Source organism: Xenopus laevis, chromosome 8S (assembly GCF_017654675.1).
Source record: "Xenopus laevis strain J_2021 chromosome 8S, Xenopus_laevis_v10.1, whole genome shotgun sequence".
NCBI classification, from domain to species: Eukaryota; Metazoa; Chordata; class Amphibia; order Anura; family Pipidae; genus Xenopus; species Xenopus laevis.
Genome location: NC_054386.1, coordinates 1869961 through 1896781, shown reverse-complemented (window position 1 = coordinate 1896781; position 26821 = coordinate 1869961). Strand labels below are relative to the sequence as shown.

Below are 26821 nucleotides of genomic sequence, written 5' to 3'. Positions count from 1 at the left end.
GTTCGACTATTCGAACATTCTATAATCGAAGTACTGTCTTTTTTAAAAAAAACTTCGACTTCAATACTTCGCCAAATTAAACCTGCCAAAGTGCTATGTTAGCCTATGGGGACCTTTCAGAGCAATTTTCTACATTTTTTATATTCGAAGGAAAATCGTACGATGAATAAAATCCTCCGACTTCGAATGTCTGAGGATTCTATTCGATAGTCGAATTCAAAGTATTTTCCACTTCGAAATGCGACCCTTGATAAATCTGCCCCCTAAACACGCGGCGCTGCATTTTATAAGGAGTTAATAAACCTGCTTTTATGTTTATGGTGAGAATATACCCATCACAGTTACCTGTTTCTTCAAAAAGTCTGAATAAATGGCATTTTCTATGCTGAAATCCAGCTGTGTAACAGTTCTTCTCTTTCTGCATCATTTGAAATCCTGGCAGGGAAGGAGGGACTAAACACTGATGTTACACATTGTACTTACAGACAGCATGCAGGAACTACATAACCCACAATGCATTGCACTGGGATGTTCCTTTCCTTATTGAAATCACATGTGCAGGGAAGTGTGGGGTTTGGAGGATGCAGGCTGAGGACAGATGGCTGTTGATACAAAGTAACAGTAGTCAGACAGCTCAGCAAAGTAGTCAGACAGATCAGCCGGAGAGCAGGGGGCTGGGCTTAGGGAACTGTCAGAAACCATTAAAAATCATGAAAAGTCTGAATATTTTTTAATTGATGTATATTGCAAAGTTGCTTGAAATTATGTTTACTTTTCAAAAAGCTTAAGTTATGTTTTTATGGAGTTCCCCTTTAACTAAAAAATGTGCAGTAGTATTATTAATTATGGACTTCATTTGTTACCCTCCACTTCTGTACCATTGTTGCAAATAGTTCTTCTTCTTCATGAACTGTTAATTATCTGACTTTTGCTATAATGGTTCAGTAGTCAGAGGTCTCTGTATAGGGGGGATATTTCTGTAAATGTCACTGAACCTTCGCTTAAAATATATTTAATATGACTGTTTTATGCTCCCTTACTAACACATTTCTTCTCAATTATTTTCTTCCCATGACCAATTAATCTGCCCCAATATTCTGCTGTTGAATGTCAGAATCCTTCCTCGTGGCGAGATCATGATGATGCTGTTTCCACGCATTCGGCAGGTACCCCAGGACCCTCGAGCGGTGGCCTTGCTTCCCAAAGCGGAGATAACAGCAGTGAACAAGGTAAGATACACTTTTTACATTTTCTGGTATTTGACTGAAATCAGCTAGTAATTAGTGGTGGGCGAATTTGTCCCGTTTTGCTTAGCCGAAAAAACCTTAAATTTCGCTGCCCGCGTCAATTCTGACGGTCACGTAAATTTTGACGCTGGTGTTAAAGTCAATGGGCGCCTGAATAATGTTGACGCGCAACATTTTTGACACAGTCAACTTTTCCGATGCGTGGCCAAAATTTTTTGAAGCCGGCAAATTTTCGTGTCATTTTCACGGATTTATTTGACGGTGGTGAAAAGTGAAAATTTGCAGCGAATTCGTGGCTGCCGAATTTATTCGCCCATCACTACTAGTAATGTTTGGTTTAGTAGAAGGAGGTACAAAAGGATAACGATAGCTTGTTTTGTATTGGACATTTCATTATTTCATGAAGTTGCAGATTTAAATGGATATATTATCTGAAGACACTTGTTGTATGGGATTTATAAGGCATGTGAAACGTATATAGAACATTTTGTATATTGTTTTGGGCTTCTGTTCATGTCTCATACAACCCCTGACATTTTCTTTTCACACATATAAATGTGAGACAGAATAGCAAAGATCTTGGGCACCTCCATGAACATTTATTATATGCAAACATTTCCCCTTTAAAGATGTAGTAAACCCTAGTGATGGGCGAATTTGTTCCACTTCACATTGATAAAAAATTTGCCAATTTCCCACGAAATTCGTGAGGCAGCGAAAAATTCACGAACCGCAAATTATGACGTCAATTTGCAGGCATCTAAAGTGACGCGGGCGGAATTTGTTCCACTTCGCATTGAAGAGAAATTTCCCACGAAATTCAGTAGGGGGCGTGGCCTGATGGCGACCTAGCAGCACGCACTTTTGAGGAGCTCCGAACCTCCATTATCCTGTCTGCCCATTAGCAAGCACCATTGACGCAGAATTTGTGGCACAAGTGAGTCTCTTATCCGCTGCATCCCGAGCGCATCGATGATGGGTAAGAACACGCGCACTAATAAGTCTGAAGCAGCCGTGCGGCTTGAACAGTATGCACGAGTGATTCCCCAAGATGGCGCCGACTCAGCCTGCGCCCCGCAGAGGGCCCCGTCCCCTCCTCCCTTGCCGCCTGAACCTCCATCAGCAGATGCGGCTGCACCCCCAGACCCCTCTCCTGCTGATTTAATGGCAGCTATTACGCACTGCCAAACTACGCTGGCTGCCACATTCACCTCCAAATTGGAGGAGCTTAAAGTTGACCTATCCCTCATTAAGCAGGACATGCAGAATATGAGAGAGCGCACGGGGCGCTTGGAGGAGAGGGTGGAGGGGCTGGAGGACCGTACAGAACGGGTCCCGGGGGATATTGCACAGCTTAAGGGCCTCCTGCAAACAGCCACTGACAGAATTGACGACCTGGAGAATAGACAGAGAAGGTCCAATGTCAGAATTGTAGGCCTCCCTGAACGCGCAGAGGGGCCCAATCCAGAGCTCTTCGCTGAGCAGTGGCTCAAGGATACGCTGGGACAGGAGACTTTCTCATCACAATTTGTTGTGGAACGGGCGCACAGGGTTCCCATGAGGCCTCTACCACCGGGGGCGCCCCCCAGAGCCTTTCTCCTTAAGCTCCTGAATTATCGGGATAGGGATGCGGCCCTCAGGGCGGCACGGAAGAAGGGTGATATTTTGTTTGAAGGAGCCCGAGTGTCGCTCTACCCAGATTACTCCTCAGTAGTCCAAAAGAAAAGGAGTTCCTATCAGGGAATCAAACGCCGACTCAGAGATTTGGGGCTCGAATATTCCATGATGTTTCCAGCCAAGCTACGGATACAAGAGGGAAACAAGTCGCTCTTCTTCGACAAGCCTGAGTTGGTGGCTGAATGGCTGGACCGTAGACCTGCTCCGCCACGGAATCCACAACCTTAGCTCGGCTGCTATCCTGCCTGCTCATGTGAGCCATCCAAGAGTTGCTCCTGGACCGTGGCCTGGTACAGTATGTCTATGGCACTACACTGTTTGTTACAGGGGCCTGTATTGAGGGCCGCGGGGCCCGGGTTGCAAAGGCTTCTTCGCTAATCAGCTCAGGCTGTACCTGCAGCGTTTGTTTACTGTTTTTGTTATTTTTTGATCTACCCTTGCTCAGGATGTAAGTGTGCTTATACTGGTTGGGACTTTGGCAGGCACTGTGAGAATCCCTGTTTCCATCCGTACTGTGAATCACTACAGTTACCTCCAAATGCTATGCCACGCTTGCTCGGATTCTGTTTGTTTTTTTTTTTTTTTTTTTTTTTTTTCTTCCCATATGGATATCTGCCACTTTGACTTTGTGGGACTGTGTCTGAGTTACAAGGCTTGATTCTATCGGACTGGTTTTTGGGCGCTCCAGACAACTCTGACCCTCTAGCTCGTATTACCGTGCTTGATCTGATGGTGTGAGCTTTACTTTTTTTTTTTTTTTTTTTTTTTTTGCTCCTTCCCTCCTTTTTTTTGGTTCGGAGCTCTAACTAAGTAACTGTTGGGACCTACTCCAGACCTCACTCTTGTTGGTTGAAACGTTCGGGGATTAATGTATCTCCACTTTGGGGGAAGATACCGGGAGGGGGTTTTTTTTGTTTTTCTTTGGGGAATGTATTTCTTGTATTTACTCTCTGCTTTCTTTCTTTCCTTCTTCTTTGTCTCAAGGGTCGTAGTGAATCAATGTGATACTGTGGTGGGGTTGGGCGGCGGGGGCACCCCCGGGCTCGACGCCTATGACACTTCACCTACCTTTGGTGTTCATCCGCCATGCTGTGGGCTGGAGCCGTGGGGTTGCTCCGGTTGGCCTACCTCAATCGAATTGTGTTGTTTTCTACATGGCTACTGATAACTTTAGAGTTCTTACATGGAATGTCAGAGGGCTCAATAACAAGGTTAAGAGATCAGTTATCCTAGATACGTTGAAAAAGTCTGGCGCAGACCTCATGCTCCTCCAGGAAACGCACTTGGTTGGGCAACGCACACGTGCCCTTAAACGCCACTGGGTGTCAGCTGCTTATACTTCAGAGTACTCTTCCCACTCTAGGGGGGTGGCGATCCTTGTCAGGAAATCCCTCAACTTCCAGTTGGAAGGCCTAACTTCTGACAGGTTTGGACGATACCTAATACTACATGCTCAGATTTTAGGTGCCTCCTATCTTATAATTAATGTGTACCTTCCCCCCCCAGCGGATGCACAACTGTTAAACGAAATAGCAATAAAGGTAGCTATGTATGGCCACTTCCCCACGATTTGGGCGGGGGACTTTAATATGGTCCTGGACCCTGCCGCAGATAGGCTTAAGCCCAATCCCCATGACTCCCTCTCTTTTGCCCAGTGGGCTGCGACTTTGGGATTAACCGATGCTTGGCGATGGAAGAATCCACAGTCCACTCAATTTACATGCTATTCGTCAGCTACGGCTGCTCTTTCCCGTATAGATTTGTATCTAGTCACTAGTGAGATATTGCAAGTAACAGAGGAGGTGCTGATATTACCCAGAATATGCTCTGACCATGCTCCCATGAGATTACGGATCAGAACCAAACCCGTTCGCGGCGACATGCAGTGGCGACTATCTCCTAAATGGGTGCAGCACCCTAAATTGGTTGAGGACATCTCTCAGGCATTGACTTTCTACTGGGAGGCTAATGAGGGCACGGCGTCAGACTTGGTAGTCTGGGATGCGGCTAAGGCCTTTGTTAGGGGTACTTATGTGTCGCTTATCAAAGCTGTAAGGAAACAGGTAGATGAGGAGCTGGCACAATCCCGTTCTAGGCTATTGGAGGCGGAGAGGGAGCTAGCTGAGACTCCTTCTGCTGAAACGGCAACCCAGATGGCCGCAGCCCAAAGGCAAATTGACTTACTATATGTAGATAAATTTTCCCAGAAGGAGCTCTATCGAAATGCTGTTTGGTTCGATAAAGGTGACAAAAATGGGAAGCTGTTAGCAATGTTGGCGAGGGGGGCTCTCTCCCGCACTGTCATAAGAGGAGTGTATAATAGTACTGGTGACCTGGTCACTGAACGGCAGGAACTTGCTGACACGTTTGGCCGATACTACCGATCCACATATGCCGCCCCTCCCTCTGCACCCCCCTCTGACCTTGCTGAGTATCTTGGCTCCATTGGATTCCCCCGATTATCTGATGAACAGGGAGCTCAGCTTGATATAGACATTTCCCTAGAGGAGATTGAACAGGCCATTAAGGACCTGCCACCAAATAAAACGCCTGGCCCTGATGGCATCCCAGGTGAATGGTATAAGCAGCACAGTAACCTGCTTGCCCCCAAACTAAATGCCTGGTTTAATGATATTACTCCAACCACAGCACTGCCCGACTCCTGCTACCAGGCCTATATAACGTTAATCCCTAAACCTGGTAAAGCACCTGATCAATGTGACTCGTACCGCCCCATTTCCTTGCTTAATTGCGATCTTAAAATATTTGCCAAGATTTTGGCTAACCGGCTCAAGGGTGTGATTGAAGATCTTGTCCACCCTGATCAAACTGGCTTCATGCCCAATAAGTCCACCAATATTAACTTGAGACGTCTCTATACTAATCTGACGCTCCGGCATGACAATGGGGGGCAGAGGGTGGTGGTGTCGCTTGATACGGCTAAAGCCTTCGACACTGTGGATTGGTCGTACCTATGGGAAGTATTGGCGTGCTATAACTTAGGTCCGAGGTTCAGGACCTGGATTCGTGCCTTGTATGCACGTCCTCAGGCGAGAGTTTTGGTGAATGGGGTACTGTCCAACGTGGTGAACTTGGAAAGGGGTACGCGGCAGGGATGCCCCTTGTCGCCATTATTGTTCGCTCTCGCCATAGAGCCCTTAGCAATACAAATCAGAGCTAACCGGCAGGTTGAGGGGCTTAGGTTGGGACCGGTGACAGAGAAATTGTCTCTCTATGCGGATGACATGTTAATTTACCTGGCGAACCCTAATCAAGCTCTTACAGCCCTCCTGCAAACAGTAGCCTCTTTTGGCGACTTTTCCGGTCTTAGGGTTAACGAATGTAAATCGGTGATTTTCCCTATTGATCCGCTTCCAGGGAATTGCCCCCCGAGAATTGGGAACTTGCTAGTAGTTGATACTTTCAAGTATCTGGGAATAAAGATCCACCGGGACCTGCAGCAATATACTGCTCTCAACTTAGACCCTATAGTGAAGACACTTTCTGCCAAACTAGATACGTGGCAAGAGCTCCCACTCTCACTGCCTGGTAGGGTGAATATTTTCAAGATGGTTAGCTTACCGAAATTTCTTTATGCCTTTCAGAACTCGCCTATAACTCCACGAGTAGGATGGTTCAAACGGGTAGAGGGTCTGCTCAGAAATTTCCTATGGGCGGGGGGACATCCACGTATAGCATTCAAGACACTTTGTGCCCCCATAACAGGGGGTGGCTTAGCCCTACCGGACCTCAAATTGTACTTTCTGGCTAGTCAACTGGTCTTTGCACATTGGTGGCTGAATCCAAAACTGGATAACCAAGCAGTGGTTTTAGAGGCAGCGGCAGTAGGCTCCTTTGAAGGTCTGGCTCGGTCACTATATAGGGGACCGTCCCTGTACTATACTGCTACTTTGCCTATGCTAACTGTGGCTCGGGCGTACCAAAAAGCACTGCAGTTGGTAAAGACAGACCCTTTATCCTGGTCCATTTGGACCCCCTTATGGGGCAATAGTAATCTACCCCATTTTCAACTTGTCCCCGATGTTAGTTGTTGGGCCAATTCTGGTATCAGGGTTTTGGGGAATATCGTGTCAGGGGGAGACCTTAAACCGTTCCCGGATCTCAAGCAAGAGTACAATCTCCCTTCCAACATGTTATTCCGCTACCTACAACCAGGGGCGATTCTTGCAATAATGCCGCCTGAGGCGGCCTTCTTTCGCCGCCCCCTTCCCTCCTCCCGGCACTAACCTTTATAGCGCCGGAGAGGGCAGGGGCGGTCCGCGACGATTCGTGCAGAGAGCGCAATAGCGCTCTCTGCGCTAGAAGAGCCGAATTTCCGGTTTGAAAACCGGAAATTCGGCTCTTAGTTACCAGGAGCGGCATTTTTGCCGCCCCTGGCAACCAGGGGGGCGCTGCCGCCTGAGGCGAGTGTCTCAACTCGCCTCATTGGTGGAGCGCCCCTGCCTACAACTTAAGCATGCGTTCTTAACACAGTTCCCTACTAGGCCACTACTGACTGTGGAAACAACGCTAGAAAAGTACCTACTTAAGGCAGGGCTGCGGAAACCATTCTCTATGTGTTACACTCTACTATTGAATGCGGGCACTAACCCCTTAGATAAAATTAGACACAAGTGGGAAAGGGACATTCCTGAATTGGATGAGGAAATGTGGAGGGATGCACTGAAACAAGTGCCTGACATAGCAATTTCAATGAGGGATAGATTTATCCAAATAAAGTTTCTAAATAGAGTGTACTACACCCCTTATAGATTGGCTAAGATGTTCCCCAATGCCTTGGATGTTTGCCCCAAATGCGGTAACGCAACAGGGACGTATCTTCATGTCTTCTGGGAATGCCCAGAGATCCAGCAGTTCTGGGGTGCTGTAACGCTATACCTGGCGACAGCTCTGGATCTCCCGGACATTTGTTCTCCTCTTACGTGTCTACTGGGTATTGTAACAGACGGTACTATGAGTAAATACCAAAGACTGTGCTATTTACAATCACTATATTATGCCAAGAAGGCGATCTTGCTGCAGTGGAAGTCGGTGTCTGCTCCCACCCTCACCTTCTGGAAACAGTTAATCAATGACTCTCTCTCAAAGCTAAAGTTGATTTACATTACGAGGGGATGCCCTAAGAAGTTTGATGAGATTTGGGGAACTTGGGTTTCGGCCCAACCTTAACAATGTGACGTATATGTATCTGTAATGTATTACAAGTGTAACTGTTTTGGCTTGAATGCTGTGCTTTATGACATTGTCCGCTCTCACCGACCCTTGAGACTCTGCTTCTTCTCTTTCTTTTCTTCTCTCTCCCTTTCTCTCTCCTCTCTTTCTCTTTTTTCTTGTTAAAACTTCAAATAAAGAAAATCTTTCAAAAAAAAAAAAATTTCCCACGAAATTAGTGAAACAACGCCGCTGACTATTTGCCGCCCACCTATTTGCCGCCGGCCTATTTTGTCCAATTGCATTACAATGAATGGGCGCCGGCGTCAATTCACAGGTGTCAGAATTGTCGTCGGCGTCAAACATTTTCGCCGGTGTCAAAATTCGTGCCTGGCAAATTAATTCGCCTATGACTAGTAAACACAAAAAATGCAGTCTTGAAATCTAAGCTGACAGCATAAAGAACATTTCCACATTGTTTATTGGGAATGTTTGCATGTTAATGATGGAGAATTCAATTTTATATTGACTGCAAATTAACTGCCACATTTCAGGATTTTTTTAACTATCATGTTTCTGGCCACCTCCACTACATTTTGTTTAAACCTTAAGTGAATCCTGCCCACATTTCCACTATCCGAACTGTATTTAGAGAAGGTTTGGTGGATGGTTATAAATATCAAAGTCTCTTGTGGGCTTTTAAAACTATATTCTGGATAAGATCAAATCTCTGGGGCAGTGATTGAGGGAAAACTGTTTTTACAAGATACATAGACAACTGAATTTGGTACTTGTGAGTGAATAGGAAAGGGAGGTATCAAGAATCCAGTTGTTTTTAATAATCCAGACATTTGGCATTTTGAATGACCTCCCACTATTATGCTGCATGTCTTTTGTATGAATTTTGTCTTTTGTATGAATTTTGTCTTTTGTATGAATTTTGCCTTTTGGATGAATTTTGTCTTTTGGATAAATTTTGTCTTTTGGATGAATTTTGTCTTTTGAATAAATTTTGTCTTTTGTATGAATTTTGTCTTTTGGATGAATTTTGTCTTTTGGATGAATTTTGTCTTTTGGATGAATTTTGTCTTTTGGATGAATTTTGCCTTTTGGATGAATTTTGCCTTTTGGATGAATTTTGCCTTTTGGATGAATTTTGCCTTTTGGATGAATTTTGCCTTTTGGATGAATTTTGTCTTTTGGATGAATTTTGCCTTTTGGATGAATTTGCCTTTTGGATGAATTTTGTCTTTTGGATGAATTTTGTCTTTTGGATGAATTTTTGTAACTGTTAATAAACAGCGTGTGTGCTGGAAATGTAATGAAAGTCCATAGGACTGTGTTTGCGTTTGTAAATAAACTGTGAGATTTTAGAACCTGAATAAGCAGGTTTGGAAGGTCACCGACCTGGAACATCTCACTCAGTGGTCTGTCCACTTCTCTCACAAAGGAATCAGTTTAGTTCTGTGGTTTTTGTTTGTTGTGGGCAAATCGTTTCAAACTGTTGTATTATTACTAAAAGCTTCACGAGGTTATACACCTTAAAGTAGGGGGAACCTGTTCTGAATCCAAATTTGTTTCTTGCTTCAGAGTTCAGACTTTTTTTATTAAAATGTTTTGACTGCAAACATTTTATTGGGATGCCCTAAGCTAAGAAAAAGATTACAGATATACCAAAACACTGCTGTTATTAACCATAGTTCAAATAAATATATAGAGCAGTCCAAACTTCATCCTCAATGACCATTGGGCGGTCTTTCATTATTATACAGGAAAGCTAAGAGATATTATTCTCCACAAAATCATCCTAACTGGCCTTCGCGTTAGATATAATGGTGTCGGAAGTAATTGAGGTATAATTATTATTATAAACTAATAAATAATTATTATAAAATGATGCTTTTATGGAGACAGAATCACTCGTTTAGACTCTAGTTAATAAAGCTAATGCCAAATTGGTGATTAAAAGAAAACAAAAACAAGGGGTTGAGGGGCACCAACTGCTTTGAGCATTGTGTAAAGTACCAATTATACTTGATATTAATGGAAAACTAATATGAGACTTTCTGTTGAATGTATGTGGGGTGGTAAGTTTTGTGCAGCCACATTGGTAATAAGATGGGGGCTCCATGTTGTGACCATAATGCATTGGAATCTATATAGACATAATAGGTAATACATAGAATAAATCATGTGTGAGTATGTTCCTTTGGCCTGGATCAAGCCACTATTTTGCTTGGTTATTTTTTATTTTGACTGCTGCATTTCAGTAGCAGCTGGTGAGCCAAAGTTTGACAATCCTGAGGCCTCATTTGCTACTACAGGCAGGGTCGGACTGGGCTGACGGGACACCAGGAAAAAACCCTGCCGGCCCAGACCCACTCTCTGTCACTGCTGCCTCGAAATAACTCCTCCCGGTTGCACTTTGTTTAGGTCACACGCGCGGGGCAGGTACAAGCGCACCAGGGGCACAAAGGGGACTTAGTAGTATTGGTGTTGGGGCCCCTGAGATAGCAGCCGTGGTAGGCCCTGGGCCCCCAGTCCGACCCTGACTACAGGTATGGAACCTTTTATCCAGAATGCTCGGGACCTGGGGTTTCCATAATTTGGATCTTCATGCCTTAAGTCTACTAGAAAATCATATAAACATTAAATAAATCCAATAGGCTGATTTTGCTTCCAATAAGGATTAATTATATCTCAGTTGGGATCAAGGGATCCTGTTACAAAAGTAAAAAAAAGTAAAAAAAGGGCACCTGCCACATATTCTGGGCTCTCTGCCAAAAGGCAATTACATTTTAAAAACTTTGTATCTTTTTCTGGCTGTTCAGTGCAAGAGATCAAAGAGAAAGTCAGGATATTTCAGTAACAATCTGGGACTGCAGGCTGGTCAATATCAGGACTGTCCCACAAAAAACGGGACAGTTGGGAGGTATGCATTGATGATGTTATATCTGACACTGCAAAAGTTCCTAATCACACATTCTGTGGCTAGGCTGATTGCTGTTCAATATCCACTCGATTAAAGTTGGCCATAGATGCAAAGATCCGATCGTACGAATCATCGTACGATCAGACTATCCCATCTCCCGACCCGCCACTAACCATTCAGATCAAAGTCTTACCAGTCAGATTAGTTAAAGAACAGATCAGCCGATGTTCTGCCCCTGACAGTAATCGTACGATAGTTTATGTCCGACCAAAGCTGGTGACAGTCTCCCTCGTACGAAATCATACAATCAGCAATACACGCAGAGATATTATCGGCAGCCGACAGAAATTTTCTAACCTGTCCCATCGACCAAATGAACGATCTCCGACGGATGAAAAATGTCGGGACTCTCCACACACGGTTCAAAAATCGTACGAATCCTCGATTCGTACGATCAGATCTTTGCGTCTATGGCCAGCTTAAAGATCATTTCAAAATGTTAAGACAACAGAATGCTTAGTGACTGTGGTGTTTTTATACCAAAGAAAACAACAACAATAATTGGGAAGACAGATAGAAGGAAGTCATAATGCCATGAACAGTGATGGGTGAATCTCTCCTGTTGCGCCGAACAATTAGCAAATTTCCCGTAAAATTCGCTAAATGGCAAAAAAATTTCTAAAAATCTTGAGATCAGAAAGTTTACGAAAAAATCTTGAAAATTGGAAACCGACGAAACGTGGGAATTCGTCACACATTCGTGCCAGGTGAATATTTTTGCCCATCACTAGCCATTAACTCCAGTCTGCTTAACCTGCGCTGAGATTGGAGTCCATCTGGGGCCAATTGTTTCGGCTGTTACGTTTCATACAATTCGGTTGAACCACCACAGATTCCAAAAAATTCATGCCATTTTGAAACAAGTTTCATAAACATTTCTTATTAATTGTGTTTATTTATACAGTAACGATACCTAGTCAGTGAGAAATTCTCGTATTCTATACGGCAAATTACTTGGTAACCAAAGTGTTGTGAAACTGCAGATCCTTTTCTCTTTTTCTTTTTCTATGCGGAGGAAGAATTCTCTTGACGCCCGTTAGACCTTAATTTAAAGAAATAATTAATCTTGAATGTAGCATCATAAACAAAAGATAAACAATAGCACATGCACATTCCCTGCTGATTCAGAGCTCTATAAACCAGATGTTTTTGGCCTAGGGACTTTTGCTTCTCACAACCAGATTTCATCACTCAAGATGATTAAATTCCATTGAGTGCAAAAGATTTGGCCTAGTAGGGGATTGCTATCAGGATAACATGATATTTGAACATCCCAGGTCTTGTGAGATGGGAAATCTTTTTTCTTTTGTTTGATGAAGTTGTGAGTGCGGAAAGAACCTATGGAATGAAGTAGAATGTGTTCGGTGACCCTAAAAATGACCGGTTGATATTGATGGAAGAAAGACTAGATGCTGCTGTTCATTTCTTCTGTGGCTCAGGGTTGGGATTTCCTATGGATGATGTTCTTTAGTAAAGCTGAATGATTTGTATTGGAAGAGGAAAAGCTTGGGTTTAGCCTACTGGTTTTTCATCTGATTTTATTCATTTTACAAAAGTAATTGTATAGTTTGAGAAATGTCTTTTTAAAGCATAAGCCCTAATTGTGATCACTGTATGTGCCCGTGTATGTTCTTCCAATGCTGCTTCTGTTTTCCCCCAGATTCAAAAAAGGTTAATTGTTTTCTAATATAATTGACCGTTGTGTATGTGTGTGTATGTGTGTGATACAAACCTAGATAATAAACTCCAGTGTATCAGGAGCTGATCCAAATGATGTATTAACTCTGTAATATGCAAAAAATAGCATCTGACAGCAGCGATGGGCAAATTTGTCCCATTTCACCGAAAAATTAGCGAATTTCCAGAGAAATTCACGAAACGGCGAGCGAAAAGCGAATTTTGACGCCCGCATTAAAGTCAATGGGTGTCTGAATAATGTGAATCCAAATAAGCGACTATTCCGACGCCAACAAATTTTCACAAAGTTTAGTGAATTTATTTGTCGGCAGCAAAACTGTGAAATTCACCGCAAATTCACGCCTGGCGAATTTATTCGCCCATCACTATCTGACTATATAAATAAAGTATAATAACAATGATGCCTGATAAATAATGATGGGAGAATTTATCCCATTTCGCTTTGCGGAAAAATTGCAGAATTTCCCGCAAAATTTGTGAAAAAAATCATGAAAAATTCTGAAAGTTTCATGAAAAAATAAGGAAAATTGGAAATTGGAAATTGACGAAAAAGTCAATTTTGACACTGGCGTTAAAGTCAATGGGTGTCCGAATAGTGTTGATGGGCGGCGATTTTGACGCAAGCGACTTTTCAGACATGCGTCCAGAATTTTTTTTGATGCCAGTGAAATTTCGCAGGTGAATTTTCGCAAATGTATTCGCCAGCGTCAAAACTCGGAAATTCCCTGCGAATTTGTGCCAGGCATATTTATTCGCCCATCACTACTGATAAATATTTTTGAATGCCTTGTAATGCTTATGTCACTAGGTGATATGATATAAGTTAGTGCTTTAGTAGTAGATATGTTGCTCCAGGTAAAGCAGAGAAGAACTGCACATAATCGCCTCCAATAATTTACTATTTCGAGCAACTGGAATTGCCAAAATATGACTAATATTTAATTGTGTGTTTTGATATTATTAGACTTTCTTGTCTACCTCTTTCCATCCTGGAATTAAATCCTGTCTGGTTGTTATTATTTACAATTTGTAAATACATTTCTGAAAATATATGTTCTATGACCAAAAAATGCTTGTGAGAAGAGACAATGATATACTCTTCAAAAGAGCTTAGAATGTTCAGGTTTTCAGATCAGATTTTTAAACATGTGTTTTTGTGTTAGTGAGGGCTCATCACAACTGCCCATCTTGTTGTGTTTGTGCAATGACTTTACATTGCCTCCACTACATTCATAAGAAATGTCTTTATTCATGTGCACACGGTCCAGCCATGGATATTCCCATATTACTGAATGCTCTATCATGTAGAGTGGACCCATTGGTTTCCCCTGGTGGGGTTTGTTACTAAAAGCCGAGAATAGACGCATTAGAGGAGGAGGAGGGAGACTTTCATGATCCCATTAGCATACGAGTGGGTAAATTATTCAGGCAGCAAGAGAGTTCAGGGGGTGGGAGTAGAGTTTGCAAAGCCCAAGCTCTTTGTTCCCAGATTTACAGGAATGCTCCTAAACAGACATGTCTGGCCACGACCCAGAAGGTGATAAAGTGATCAGTACTTGATGATGAGGCCCAGGCTTCCAAGGCTATGTTATTTCCCATATATATTTCTATGTAAGTGCATGAGTCAATGTAAAATTTAAGACAAAGACACATGCTGCGATTCGGGGAGATTTCGGGTGAGATTTTCCCCGAACTGCCTCCTGCCGGCTAGAATGTAATTTACCTGCGGGATGGCACTCACAGTGCTTCGTTTTCCGAAGTCGCTCATCCCACGGGCAATTTATATTCTAGCCAGAGGGAGGCAGTTCGAGGAGACCAGGCGCCCCAAAGAAGAGGAGATTTATCGCTGGCCGACTAATCGCACTCTAACTTCCAGTACAACCCCCTTGCACCGCCAGGCTCACTTAAAACACATACAAAGTCAATTCAGGGGATGAAGGTATATGGCACTGGCCTAGCCACATGCCAGTAGTGAATCCAAATAGAGAAGAATGCCAATACCTGTGGTTGCAGCAAACAGGGTGATCCCAGATTTATTCAATGGTGCTATACAACACTTTTCAAACGATCAAACGTTTCGGGACCGCATGGCCCTTCCTCAGTGATACCCAACCATAGAGATTGTTAAAACACCCCACCTGTGGACTAATTGGACAGCTTACTGGTTCTTCTTTGCTCCAGGGTCCTAGCTTCTCTTACCCTGGAGATTTAAAGGAACCAATACCTCAGGCTGGGTGTTATATACCTCCCATCATATACAGTCAGCCTACTGGGACAGAGCTCTTTGTCACAATATAGAGAGAGAGAGAGATAGAGAGAGAGAGAGATAGAGAGAGAGAGAGATGTGACTACATTGTGGCCCTTGTGTGAAGGATATGAAGGATGTGGGTGGCAGACATTAGTCAATGCACATTCTAGAAATCAGATGGCACTGGCTCAATGGGAAATTAGGAAACAAGAAGTAAATAGGAAGAGGGAATGGCTCAGACTCCAGGCTTATCACTTCCAGCGTATGAAGGACAACAGCAAACTCAAAGAAGGTCTTCAGCTTAGGAACACGTCTGCAAGAGTTTAGGAAATAGAGTTGCTGCTGACAAAGGATTGTATTTGTTCCAAAACTTACACTTAAAGATCCAAAAAAGTTGATTGTACATTAGTATACAGGTACATGACAGATAATAGGATGGCAGATTCATGCGATACTTCCAGACCATTGCAACAATAAGGTGGCCTCATGGAAGTCATATTCAACACACTGCCCACAATCCCATGAGATTATATTTGGTCAAACAGAATATCCAGCCTGTTGATGCTGCCCATAAATAAATCCTATCCCATTAGACCCTCAGGCTAAATAAATGCAGACTTTTTTTTGGAGTTTTTGGGAGTTTGGGGAGATTCTCACTCAAAAGATGAGGCGATTAGTCGCCAGGCAACAAGATCTCCCCGAATCTCCTCGTGTGGACTAGCCCATAGGGATAGATTTATCAAAAGTCGAAGTGAAATTTCGAATGAAAAAAAAAAACAAATTTCGAGCTCATTTTTGTGTACTTTGACTAGGGAATAGTCCAAATATGATTGAAATTTGAAAAAAATTTGAATATCGAAATTTATCATGTAGGGGAAGATTTATCAAAGGTCGAAGTGAAAATGTGAATAAAAAAAAATTCTAATTTGGAGCTTACTTTTGTGATAGATAGCTAAATTTTGGAATAGTCCAAATTCGATTTGAATTGAAGAAAAAATCGAAAATTAGAATATTGAAATTGATCATGTACTTACACTTTAAAAATTCTATTTCAACCATTCGCCATCTAAAACCTGCCGAATTGCTGTTTTAGCGTATAGGGGACCTCCTAGAACCCATTTGGAGTCAATTGACAGACTTTGAAAAAAATCAAGGTTTTTTTGGCAACATTTGGAATCGTATTTGATCCAATGCGCTATTACTTCGATTCGTACGATTCAAATTCAATAGAAAACAGACCTAAAAAATGTGGATTTTTTTGATAAGTTTCGATTGGTCTTTTTTAATTCGAATTTCGAAGTTATGGGAGTTCATTATGTTCATTAGAATGAAACATTAAATTCTCCTTTATGTTTAGTTCCTGGGGAATATTGATAGAGAAGCTTGTGTGAAAGACCTCACTTAATATTACCAGTTGTTTTAGTAACAAAATCAAGAGAGTCGTGTTTTTTTACACTGTCCATATAAGATCAAGCTTAATTAAATATTAATAAATAGGGTCTCTTCACCACCTGCCCAACGTTGCCATGTATCCTGAGCCTTTCAAAAATCCAATGAAAATTAAAGCACTACAGAGACAATCTGTGCAGTCACTTCAGAAATGACATGGTCCTACAGGCGCTGCTAATGTTCAAAGCATCTCCCTAACCACTAAATCACTGCCCCACTGAGATCTCTCTAATGCAAGTAGATTGTGTTACAATCAATTACCCAGATCTTAAGTGTGTTCTCTTCTCAACGACTAACCGTCTGACCACTGCTGGTAGCCTTCCAACAAAAGCCACATAGATACATTCTTACATGTACCGTCTAAGCTTTATAGGCACCTCTATCACTGGGAAAAGGCACTTATGGGATAAAAATGTTAAAGGGATACTGTCATGGGGAAAAAATTTTTTCAAAATGAATCAGTTAATAGTGCTACTCCAGCAGAATTCTGCACGGAAATCCATTTCTCAAAAGAGCAAACTGATTTTTTTATATTCAATTTTGGAATCTGACATGGGGCTAGACATATTGTCAATTTCCCAGCTGCCCCAAGTCATGTGACTTGTGCTCTGATAAACTTCAATCACTCTTTACTGCTGTACTGCAAGTTGGAGTGATATCACCTCCTCCCTTTCCCCCCCAGCAGCCTAACAACAGAACAATGGGAAGGTAACCAGATAGCAGCTCCCTAACACAAGATAACAGCTGCCTGGTAGATCTAAGAACAACACTCAATAGTAAAATCCAGGTCCCACTGAGACACATTCAGTTACATTGAGAAGGAAAAACAGCAGCCTGCCAGAAAGCATTTCTCTCCTAAAGTGCAGGCACAAGTCACATGACCAGGAGCAGCTGGGAAATTGACAATATGTCTAGCCCCATGTCAGATTTCAAAACTGAATATAAAAAAATGTGTTTGCTCTTTTGAGAAATGGATTTAAGTGCAGATTTCTGCTGGAGCAGCACTATTAACTGATTCATTTTGAATTTTTTTTTGACAGTATCCCTTTAAGAGAGAGAGTCATGACCTAGGTAAATCTTTCTGCAGCCTCCTAGTACAACATTTGCCATTTAACTGTATGATTTATGAGCTGGAAAAAGCATTTGTTGTGTATCAAACTGTAGCATTGGCACAGACCGGACTTCACTCCAAGATATGATGCAAATAAAAAGTAATTTATTTAAACAAAAGAGAACATCTCAAAAAGGGTAGCCCTACGCGTTTGGTGCCTTGTGGGCACTTAATCATAGGCTAAGGGTATTCCATACAACCAGTGATATTTAAATGGGAATCAACCAATCAGAGAAGTGCTTAGGGCAGCCAATCGGAACATTGAGTCCATAAGAGATTCAATCATCCAAGAAAACAGAGTATGCAATAAATCCACATTTAAAAGCTTAAAAATACACTACACAACTACTACAATATATACAATTTATACAACTATTATATACAATCAATTATTTAATCAAAATAATCTCTCTTTGTTGCAAATATACTTTTTGTAAAAATATGTCTCTTTCGCTAGCGAATTGGTGCCTGTTAGTGAATTGCCGATGTCCCTGCGAGCGCTAGCCACTTCACCTTTAAGTGAATCTACCCCTAAATCTCCTTCTGATCATACTCCCTATGCACAACATCAATCCCTGTATAACTTGTATAAACTGCAACTATCTGCATGGCCACCAGTTGTAGGGTATATTAGATTGCAAGAGCTGCAGGGCCCTAGGAGTAATATCCCCACTCTAGGGTTACCGTCCCACTATCCAATTAACTCACCCGGGTTCGTGTTCCCGGCAAGTCTCCAGCATCTTCAGGCACAAACTTATTTGCATTTAAGACCTGAAACAATTCAGTTTAGTGAAAGTGGCAGGAGGAGGCTGACGATTTATAACCTACATGTTTATTTTAGATGTTGATTTGTGATGGAGATTGAATTGTAACTGTCAGACTGTCAGAATAGAGCCTTGAAATAGACATTCGACTCTCTGTTCCTCATATCACTGAGAAGAGGCAGCTGATTGTTGACTCAAGAGTTTACTTTGCAGATCTGACTTGGTAAAAGTAAAGGGAAAATGAACACCTCTTTGCATTTAAATTCTTCAGAAAGGGGGGAGTAAGTTTCCAAGGCATGGGAGTGCGAGATTTAACAGATAAAGAATAGTTTGCTCTGCCCCATATATGAAGTTTTTTTACTTGCCAAATAAATTGACTAAGAAGCTTATTCGTTGTACCTTAATTAATCATTGCTGTATCAAAAATGACAAAGTGTTTATATAATCCTAATGTCTCAATTGTACCCTAACCTTTTAGTTTGTAAACTCTAATCTCTAGGTCCTTCTAACCCTATTGTATCTGTAATCCTTGTTTGTTATCCACCATTTATTCCCTGTTTGCTATAACTGCAGTAAAGCACTGCGTATCTTGACAGCGCTATATAAATAAATGATGATGATGATGATGACTACCCAACCCCAGGGTCAATGCGATGAAAGCAGGGTTAGTAATACTAACAGGTGGAAAATAAATGTACTTGCTATGAAGGACTTACCTTCACCTTCTAACTGACCAGCTGTGAGTAACTTTGTTGGTGTGGTTATCACTGAAGGAATTACATGGTCGATACATTCTCTGAAATAACTAAATCTCATGCGTTATAACATGGTCTATATTGAATTACGCTCATCTCATCTCTCAAGCATTTTGTTACAGGGCAACCCTTTTGAAATAAAAAATAACAAAGTGGTATAAAGGCGATCCCTTTATTGGCTAATTAATATAATCATAGCAAACTTTCCTTTTTCAAGCTGATTACCTATAAAAACATTTTGATATCTGGTCTCAAACTTGGACTTTGTGTTTGACCTGAGATGACCTGTGCTAACCCTCAAGTAGGGGCTTTTCAGAAGGACGTATGAAGCATATTTTAGATGGAACTGAGTTTTCCTGGCAGTCTCCATTCTATCTAAACAGTATGAAAAGATTAGGGACCAAGGTGAGGTCACAGGTTAAGTTTGCAGGGGATACAGAAAGATGTCGGACAAGTTTAGGAGACAGGAAGTTTGGGGAAGGTCTTCTGAGGCTTCATTTCCATTCCCTGTCTCAATCATCTACATGACATGTTGCAATCTCCAGCTTTCCAGACACAGAACGTGTAGAAAATGGTCAGAAAATGAATATTTTGTCCCATTCATTACAATTTTCAGCTTTCCTGTCCTGTGCATTGTAGGCTTCTGTCCGTTTTGAACGTAAATCTGTGTTAAGAAAGTGAAGAGATCATCCCCATGTCCCTCACGCAGATTTAATCATCTGGAGCTTTTATTTTACTTCCACAATTATATTTATGTGCTACAAATGTAGTTGTGTCCCACAAGGGCATCTCTGTAGAGCTGATTCCTCATTTCTTTTTTGTAGTCTTAGCTAGTGATGGGCGAAATTATTCGCCAGGCGTGAATTTGCATGATTCGCCACCGGCGAATAAATTCGCAAAATGGGCGTGAAAATTCACTGGCGAAAAATGGACGGCGTCAAAAAAAAATGGACGCCGGCGTCAAAAAAATGGACGCCGGCGTCAAAAAAATGGACGCCGGCGTCAAAAAAATGGACGCCGGTGTCAAAAATGGAGGCCCGCGCAGTTTCGTGATTTTTTCGCCGTTTCACGAATTTCGGGGGAAATTGGAGAATTTTTCGGCGAAGCGGCGCAAATTCGCCCATCACTAGTCTTAGCAGAAAATGCGTACACACCCAAGCACTGATTTGTCTGTTAGTTGGGTCCCTGGGGTATCCCACATATTTCTGCTTCTCTGGAAGTTGCAGCTGTAAATGTAGAGGGGAAAAAAAGAAAAGAAAGGAATGTATTTTGTAGGAAGTGTTGTGTACCTTAAGGGCTCTTACCGACGAGCGGTTGAAGCTGCGCTCCCCTGCGTTCCGTTTTTCAGCGTTCAGCCGCAGGGGAGCGCAGGAATAGACGCATTTAGCTTTTTTCAATGGGGATGTACTCACTGCAGCCACCGGAGATCAGTTTCAGTTTGAACGATATCAGGGTCTACGCTTAAATCAATACACTATCGGAAAAATAATTAATTACTAAAGCAGAATTAGACAGCTGCATGTTAAACGAAGGATCCATCAGTCCTCTAATCTTTCAGTTGCAGGAGCCACAGCGAGTCTTATAATGAGGAGCTCGAGGGATTTCCCTCTCAGTTCTCTTATTGTTATGTATTAAGTTTATTCTCTCCCCCCAAGAGAAAAACTCATTCCAACCTGCTAAATGGGGGAGAGAAAACAGGGCGTTCACATACAGGAATGTCAGAGAAAACCGCTGTTGAGACTTTATCAGTCTCATTTTGCTGTGTCTTTATTTGATCACTGGTAATAGACTATAATAAATTAATAAATTGGTAATAAATTAATTGCGCGGACAGAAAGAGCTGATTTTCTCGCTTACTGTCTCACAAGCAATTGACTTATTCATTTTCTAGAAGATGAAAGGAACTAGTTTTAAACATAGAAATGATTGTGCAAAACACAAGAACAATCTCATTACAAATGTTATAATGGTATTGGGGAAAGACTGGCAGACACTGTATATAGATTGTCTTCCTTAAAGGAGAACTAGACCCTAAAAATGAATGTGGCTACAAATGGCCTATTTTCTATAGTGAACCTATTGCACGAGGCTAAAGTTTGAGCTTGTCAATAGCAGCAATGATCCAGGACTTCAAACTTGTCACAGGGGGTCACCATCTTGGGAAGTGTCTGTGACACTCACATGCTCAGTGGGCTCTGATTGGCTGTTGAGAAGCTAAGCTTAGGGCTCGTCACTAATTATCCAGCAGAAAATGACCTTCCCTGGCTGTAATATAAGCTGATGCTACAGGTTTGCTGATTATTCAATTCTGATGCTAATTGCACTGGTTTCTGTGCTGCCATGTAGTAATTATGTGTATTAATGACTAATCAGCCTTATATTGTGACATTTCTATTCTATGTGTACTGTATATTGTGAGTGGCTCCCTAAGCTCAGTAAGTGACAGCAGCACAGAGCATGTGAATCAGTGAATCAGCAGAAACAATATTGGGGCTCATTTATCAACACTGGGCAAATTTGCCCATGGGCAGTTACCTATAGCAACCAATCAGTGAATATCTTTTTAAAGCCAGCTGCAAGTAGAATGCAGCAATTTGATTGGTTGCCATGGGTTACTGCCCATGGGCAAATTTGCCCAGTGTTGATAAATGACCCCCAGTGTCTGGACCAGCTCCCCTCCTCCTATGGGATCTAAGTCGATGCGCAGTGTGTGCAAATTTTGTGTAAACCTTCAAATTTCACGATTTTTTTGTGAAACTTCCGATTTTCACGATTTTTTTGTGAAAACCTTTTACATTTCAAGATTTTTGAGTGAAATCCTTCAAATTTCAAGATTTTTGAGTGGAATCCATCTAATTTCACGATTTTTTCGTGAAAACATTAAAATTTCACTTTTTTTCGGGAACTTTCTGATTTCACGATTTTTCGCTGATTTTTCACCGTTTCGCGGATATTTTGGGGAATTCGCGATTTTTTCAGCGAAACGGGAGAACTTCGCCCATCACTAGAAATAAATGAAAATCTCCATCTCTTGGCTCCTTGCCCCACAAGTTACACCCTCTTTGCACTGTACATTTACAGCCTCAGACTTAGAAAAGCTCATTACCAGTCAGAAAGCTGAGGGAGATACTAGTGAACTTGCAGGAACTCTAGGTTGACAAGAGTTTTAGCTAATTCTTGGAGATATCCATTTTTGCTCTCAGCGTGAAAGGGAGACGGTCTATAGCAAATTGGTGCAGTTTGCTCTGCTAATTTTCATGCTCATTCCAATTAATTGAACACAACCCAGATTCCTTCCTCAGGCTTCTCCTAATTAGCCAGGAAACACCTAGGACAAGTTCTATTTAATAACACGGAGGAAGGCCTGTATGCGAGCGAAATTGATGCTAATAAAGATATTCACTGGTACGTTTGATATCTGATCAATTATAGTATGTCATTTCGAGGTCTCCCGTGTGTGGGGTGAGATGTAGGAACAAGCAGCGGGGCACTGTCCTATATTTGATTTCACTGACGGAACCAAACCCCACCCTTGGGACCAATTAGTGTTATTATTCTGCTGTTGATTCTTGGATTGTTCATTTATTCTATCGTAATGAACTGGGAGACTGATAAAGAGTCACAATCTGAGAGCTCTAAACCTTATCACATAAAGAGAAAGTATTGTTGTGTATCACTTAGAAGCATTTACTCCAGATCTTCACTTTTTTGTTGTTTCCCCCCTTCCCGTCAGTTTATTTTTTGGTCCTGGAGAATAAAAGGTGAAAAACTGGCCTGGGGAGGTCATGGTGAGTAACATAGTAAATATATTTATCTACCACATCGGGGCACATTTACCTAGGGTCAAACATCGAGGGTTAATTAACCCTCGGTATTCGACTGCCGAATTCGAATATCGAAGTCGAAGGATTTAGGGCAATTCGAAAGAACGATTAAATCCTTTGAATCGAGCGATTCGAAGGATTTTAATCCATCGATCGAACGAAATTCCTTCGATCAAAAAAAAGCTTGTAAAGCCTATGGGGACCTCGGTAGGTTTTAGGTGGCGAACTAGGGGGTCGAAGTTTTTTTTAAAGGGACAGTACTCCGACTTCAAATAGTCGAACGATTTTTAGTTTGAATTGTTCGATTCGAAGTCGAAGGTCGAAGTAGCCAATTCGATGGTCGAAGAAGCCAAAAAAAACATTCAAAATTCAATGTTTTTTTCCTCTATTTTCCTCTATTCCTTCACTCGAGCTGAATGGGCCCCTACATGTCGCTGGGGCAAGTGAGACCATAGTACATCTAACAATTGTAGGACATTAGAGAGGTCTTTGTATTGTTGAGGATTTGTAATGCAATATGTATGCAATATATTTTAAATAATTATTGATATTGATATATGTCATGTCTTAAAGTGTCCGTATACTCCCATTGTTTAATATGAATTTCAAGCAATATATACGAATATACTCTATAAGAGTGAAACTGAAAGTGATTTCATTTCTTAACCTGGTTCTTCAAAGCAGGTTTGCCAGGTTGGAAGGTTTCCAGCCAAATTGGGCTACTAATTTAAAGCCCAGGCGGGTTTTGAAAGTATAAACTAGCCAAGGTACAGATTTGGGCTACTTTTTGGGTCTTTGGCTGGTTTGTAATTCGGAATCCAGCCAAAGTTTTTTCCTGTTAATTAACCCTCGATATTCGACCCTAGGTAAATGTGCCCCTCTATGTTAATAGCGTGTATTTAATCTTAATAGCAGGCATTTAATCTTAATACTGGGCATTTAATGTTAGTAGAGGGTACTTAATGTTAATAGTGGGCATTTAATGTTAATAGCGGGTATTTCATGTTAATAGCGACATTTAATGTTAATAGTGGGTATTTAATGTTAATTGCGGGTATTTAATGTTAATAGTGGGTATTTAATGTAAATAGTGGCATTTAATGTTAAAAGTGGGTATTTAATGTTAATAGCGGGTATTTAATGTAAATAGCGGCATTTAATGTTAATAGTGGGTATTTAATGTTAATAGTGGGTATTTAATGTTAATAGTGGGTATTTAATGTTAATAGTGGGTATTAATGTAAATAGTGGTATTTAATGTTAATAGCGGGTATTTCATGTTAATAGCGGCATTTAATGTTAATAGTGGGTATTTAATGTTAATTGCGGGTATTTAATGTTAATAGTGGGTATTTAATGTAAATAGTGGCATTTAATGTTAAAAGTGGGTATTTAATGTTAATAGCGGGTATTTAATGTAAATAGCGGCATTTAATGTTAATAGTGGGTATTTAATGTTAATAGTGGGTATTTAATGTTAATAGTGCGTATTTAATGTTAATAGTGGGTATTAATGTAAATAGTGGTATTTAATGTTAATAGCGGGTATTTCATGTTAATAGCGGCATTTAATGTTAATAGTGGGTATTTAATGTTAATTGCGGGTATTTAATGTTAATAGTGGGTATTTAATGTAAATAGTGGCATTTAATGTTAAAAGTGGGTATTTAATGTTAATAGCGGGTATTTAATGTAAATAGCGGCATTTAATGTTAATAGTGGGTATTTAATGTTAATAGTGGGTATTTAATGTTAATAGTGGGTATTAATGTAAATAGTGGTATTTAATGTTAATAGTGGGTATTTAATGTTAATAGCGGGTACTTAATTTTAATACCGGGTATTTAATGTTAATAGCGGGCATTTAATGTTAATATGGGCATTTTAAGTAAATAGTGGGTACTTAATGTTTGGTTAAAATGTTGTCTAAATAAGGCTGAAGTGGTTTGAAGACCTTGAGAGTCGTTAGTGGTTTGGATTTGTGGTTAAGTCCTTGATAATTACATTTAAGGTCTGTTTAATTACCTGGTTATATTGGAATAGTATTAGGTCCTATAAAAATGTTGGGATGATATTAGTCTGCACAGATGTTTTGTCATAATAAAGTGTTAATAATTTGGGAACAGTGTGAGGCTAATTCAGTGCTGATCCCTTATGTAATGTGAATGGAAACCCACCGGTGTTAGAGCAAAGTCTGAGGTCCCATCAGTGGAGAGTCGGTGTAAATAACAAAGGATCAGCCTCCTGCAGCTCCCGACACATTGGGGAATGAATGCGCTAAATGCTTCTCATGCGCCTCAAAAGCCTGCGACAAAAAGCAGCGTAAAACCTTTTCTCTTCTCTTCTCTCTCCTCAGTCCTGTCTTTTGGTTTCTCACCCTGGGGGGGGGGGGGTATTTGAAGTAAGTGTAAGATTCGGAAGAGATGCTCCCCCCCTCCACCAAAAAAAAGTTCTGTTTTGTATATGAACAAGGTACAATAGTCACCCTCCCTCCCGCAGTGTCAAACCCCCACACAGTTAGTAAATGTTGCAGGTAAACTTGACTAGTTCATCTGTTCTCTGGGCTACTGGTCAGTGCAAGTCACAGGCAAATGTCACCGCTATTTAGCACCGCGGGGTCCTCAGGGGCAGGTAAATATTAGTTAGTCCCTAGTTGTTGTTGTCTCCTTCACCCTCATCGTTTAAGTTGCCCTTTACTTCTCATTCTTTCCCTTTTATACACAAAATACATTTAGCATGAATGATGTCTATCAAAGGATGCTGTAAAGGGGTTGTTCACCTTCCAAACACTTTTTTCAGTTGTTTTCAGATAAAAAAAGACTTTTTTCAATTACCTTCCATGATTTATTTTTACTGTTTTTTCAAAATCTAAGTTTATAGTTGAATGTTTGTGTCTCTGGTGTTTCAGTCTGGCAGCTCAGTAATTCAGGCGCAGACTCAGAACTGTTACAATTTTGCAGCATTTAGGGGCAGATTTATCGAGGTGGAAATTCGAATAAAAAATTACACAATTTTTGTGTACTTGCAAATAAGGAATAGTCCAAATTCAATTTGAATTTTAAAAAAATATAAAAATTCGAATATCGAAATTTAACATGTACTGTCTCTTTAAAAATTTGACTTTGACCATCTAAAACTTGCGGAATTGCTTTTTTAGCCTTTGGGGGACCTCCTAGAACCCATTTGGAGTCAATTGGTGGACTTTGAAAAATTGAAGTTTTTTTGGAAAAACTTTGAATTGAATTTGATCGAATGCGCTGATACTTTGATTCGTACGATTCGAATTCGATCAAAAATGGACCTATATGCCCCCAAAAAAAACTTTGATGTATTTTAATAAATTTCAGTTGGACTTTTTTAATTCGAATTTCGAAGTTTTTTTTAATTCAAAAATTCGACCCTTGATATATCTGCCCCTTAGTTGATACATTTAGTTGATACATTTAGTTGATCCATTTCTCAGCAGCATCTCTGGAGTATTAGTAACTATTGTATCAATTCTAACAGCTGCCTGTAATGAAACCCAGAGATTCTGCTCAGCAGGGACAAAGATAAGAAATTTATCAACTAAAGGTATCAATTTAGAACAGTTTACAGGGTCAGCGACCCCCCTCCCCCAGCTGCTTTAGAAAGTTAAATGATATTTTACACATGAATATTAGAAAATCGGTCACACATAGAAAATAGAAAGTAATTGGAAAAAGTCAGATAAAAAAAGATAACAGATAAGTACTACTATAGTTTATATAAACAAGCTGCTGTGTAGCCATGGGGGCAGCCATTCAAGCACGGGATGCACAGTAGATAACAGATAAGTACTACTATAGTTTATATAAACAAGCTGCTGTGTAGCCATGGGGGCAGCCATTCAAGCACGGGATGCA

At 41.0% G+C, this 26821-nt stretch overlaps 1 protein-coding gene across 4 annotated transcripts in view; it reads left to right on the top strand.

The window, feature by feature from the left end:
• Window positions 1-26821, top strand: part of LOC108699714 (homeobox protein Meis2) — a 96884-nt gene that overhangs the window by 23696 nt on the left and 46367 nt on the right. For all 4 annotated transcript variants that reach the window (XM_018232204.2, XM_018232205.2, XM_018232202.2 and 1 more), the window contains exon 7: window positions 1115-1229. In XM_018232204.2, coding sequence (XP_018087693.1) covers window positions 1115-1229 — 115 coding nt within the window. The remainder of the gene's footprint in view (window positions 1-1114; window positions 1230-26821) is intronic.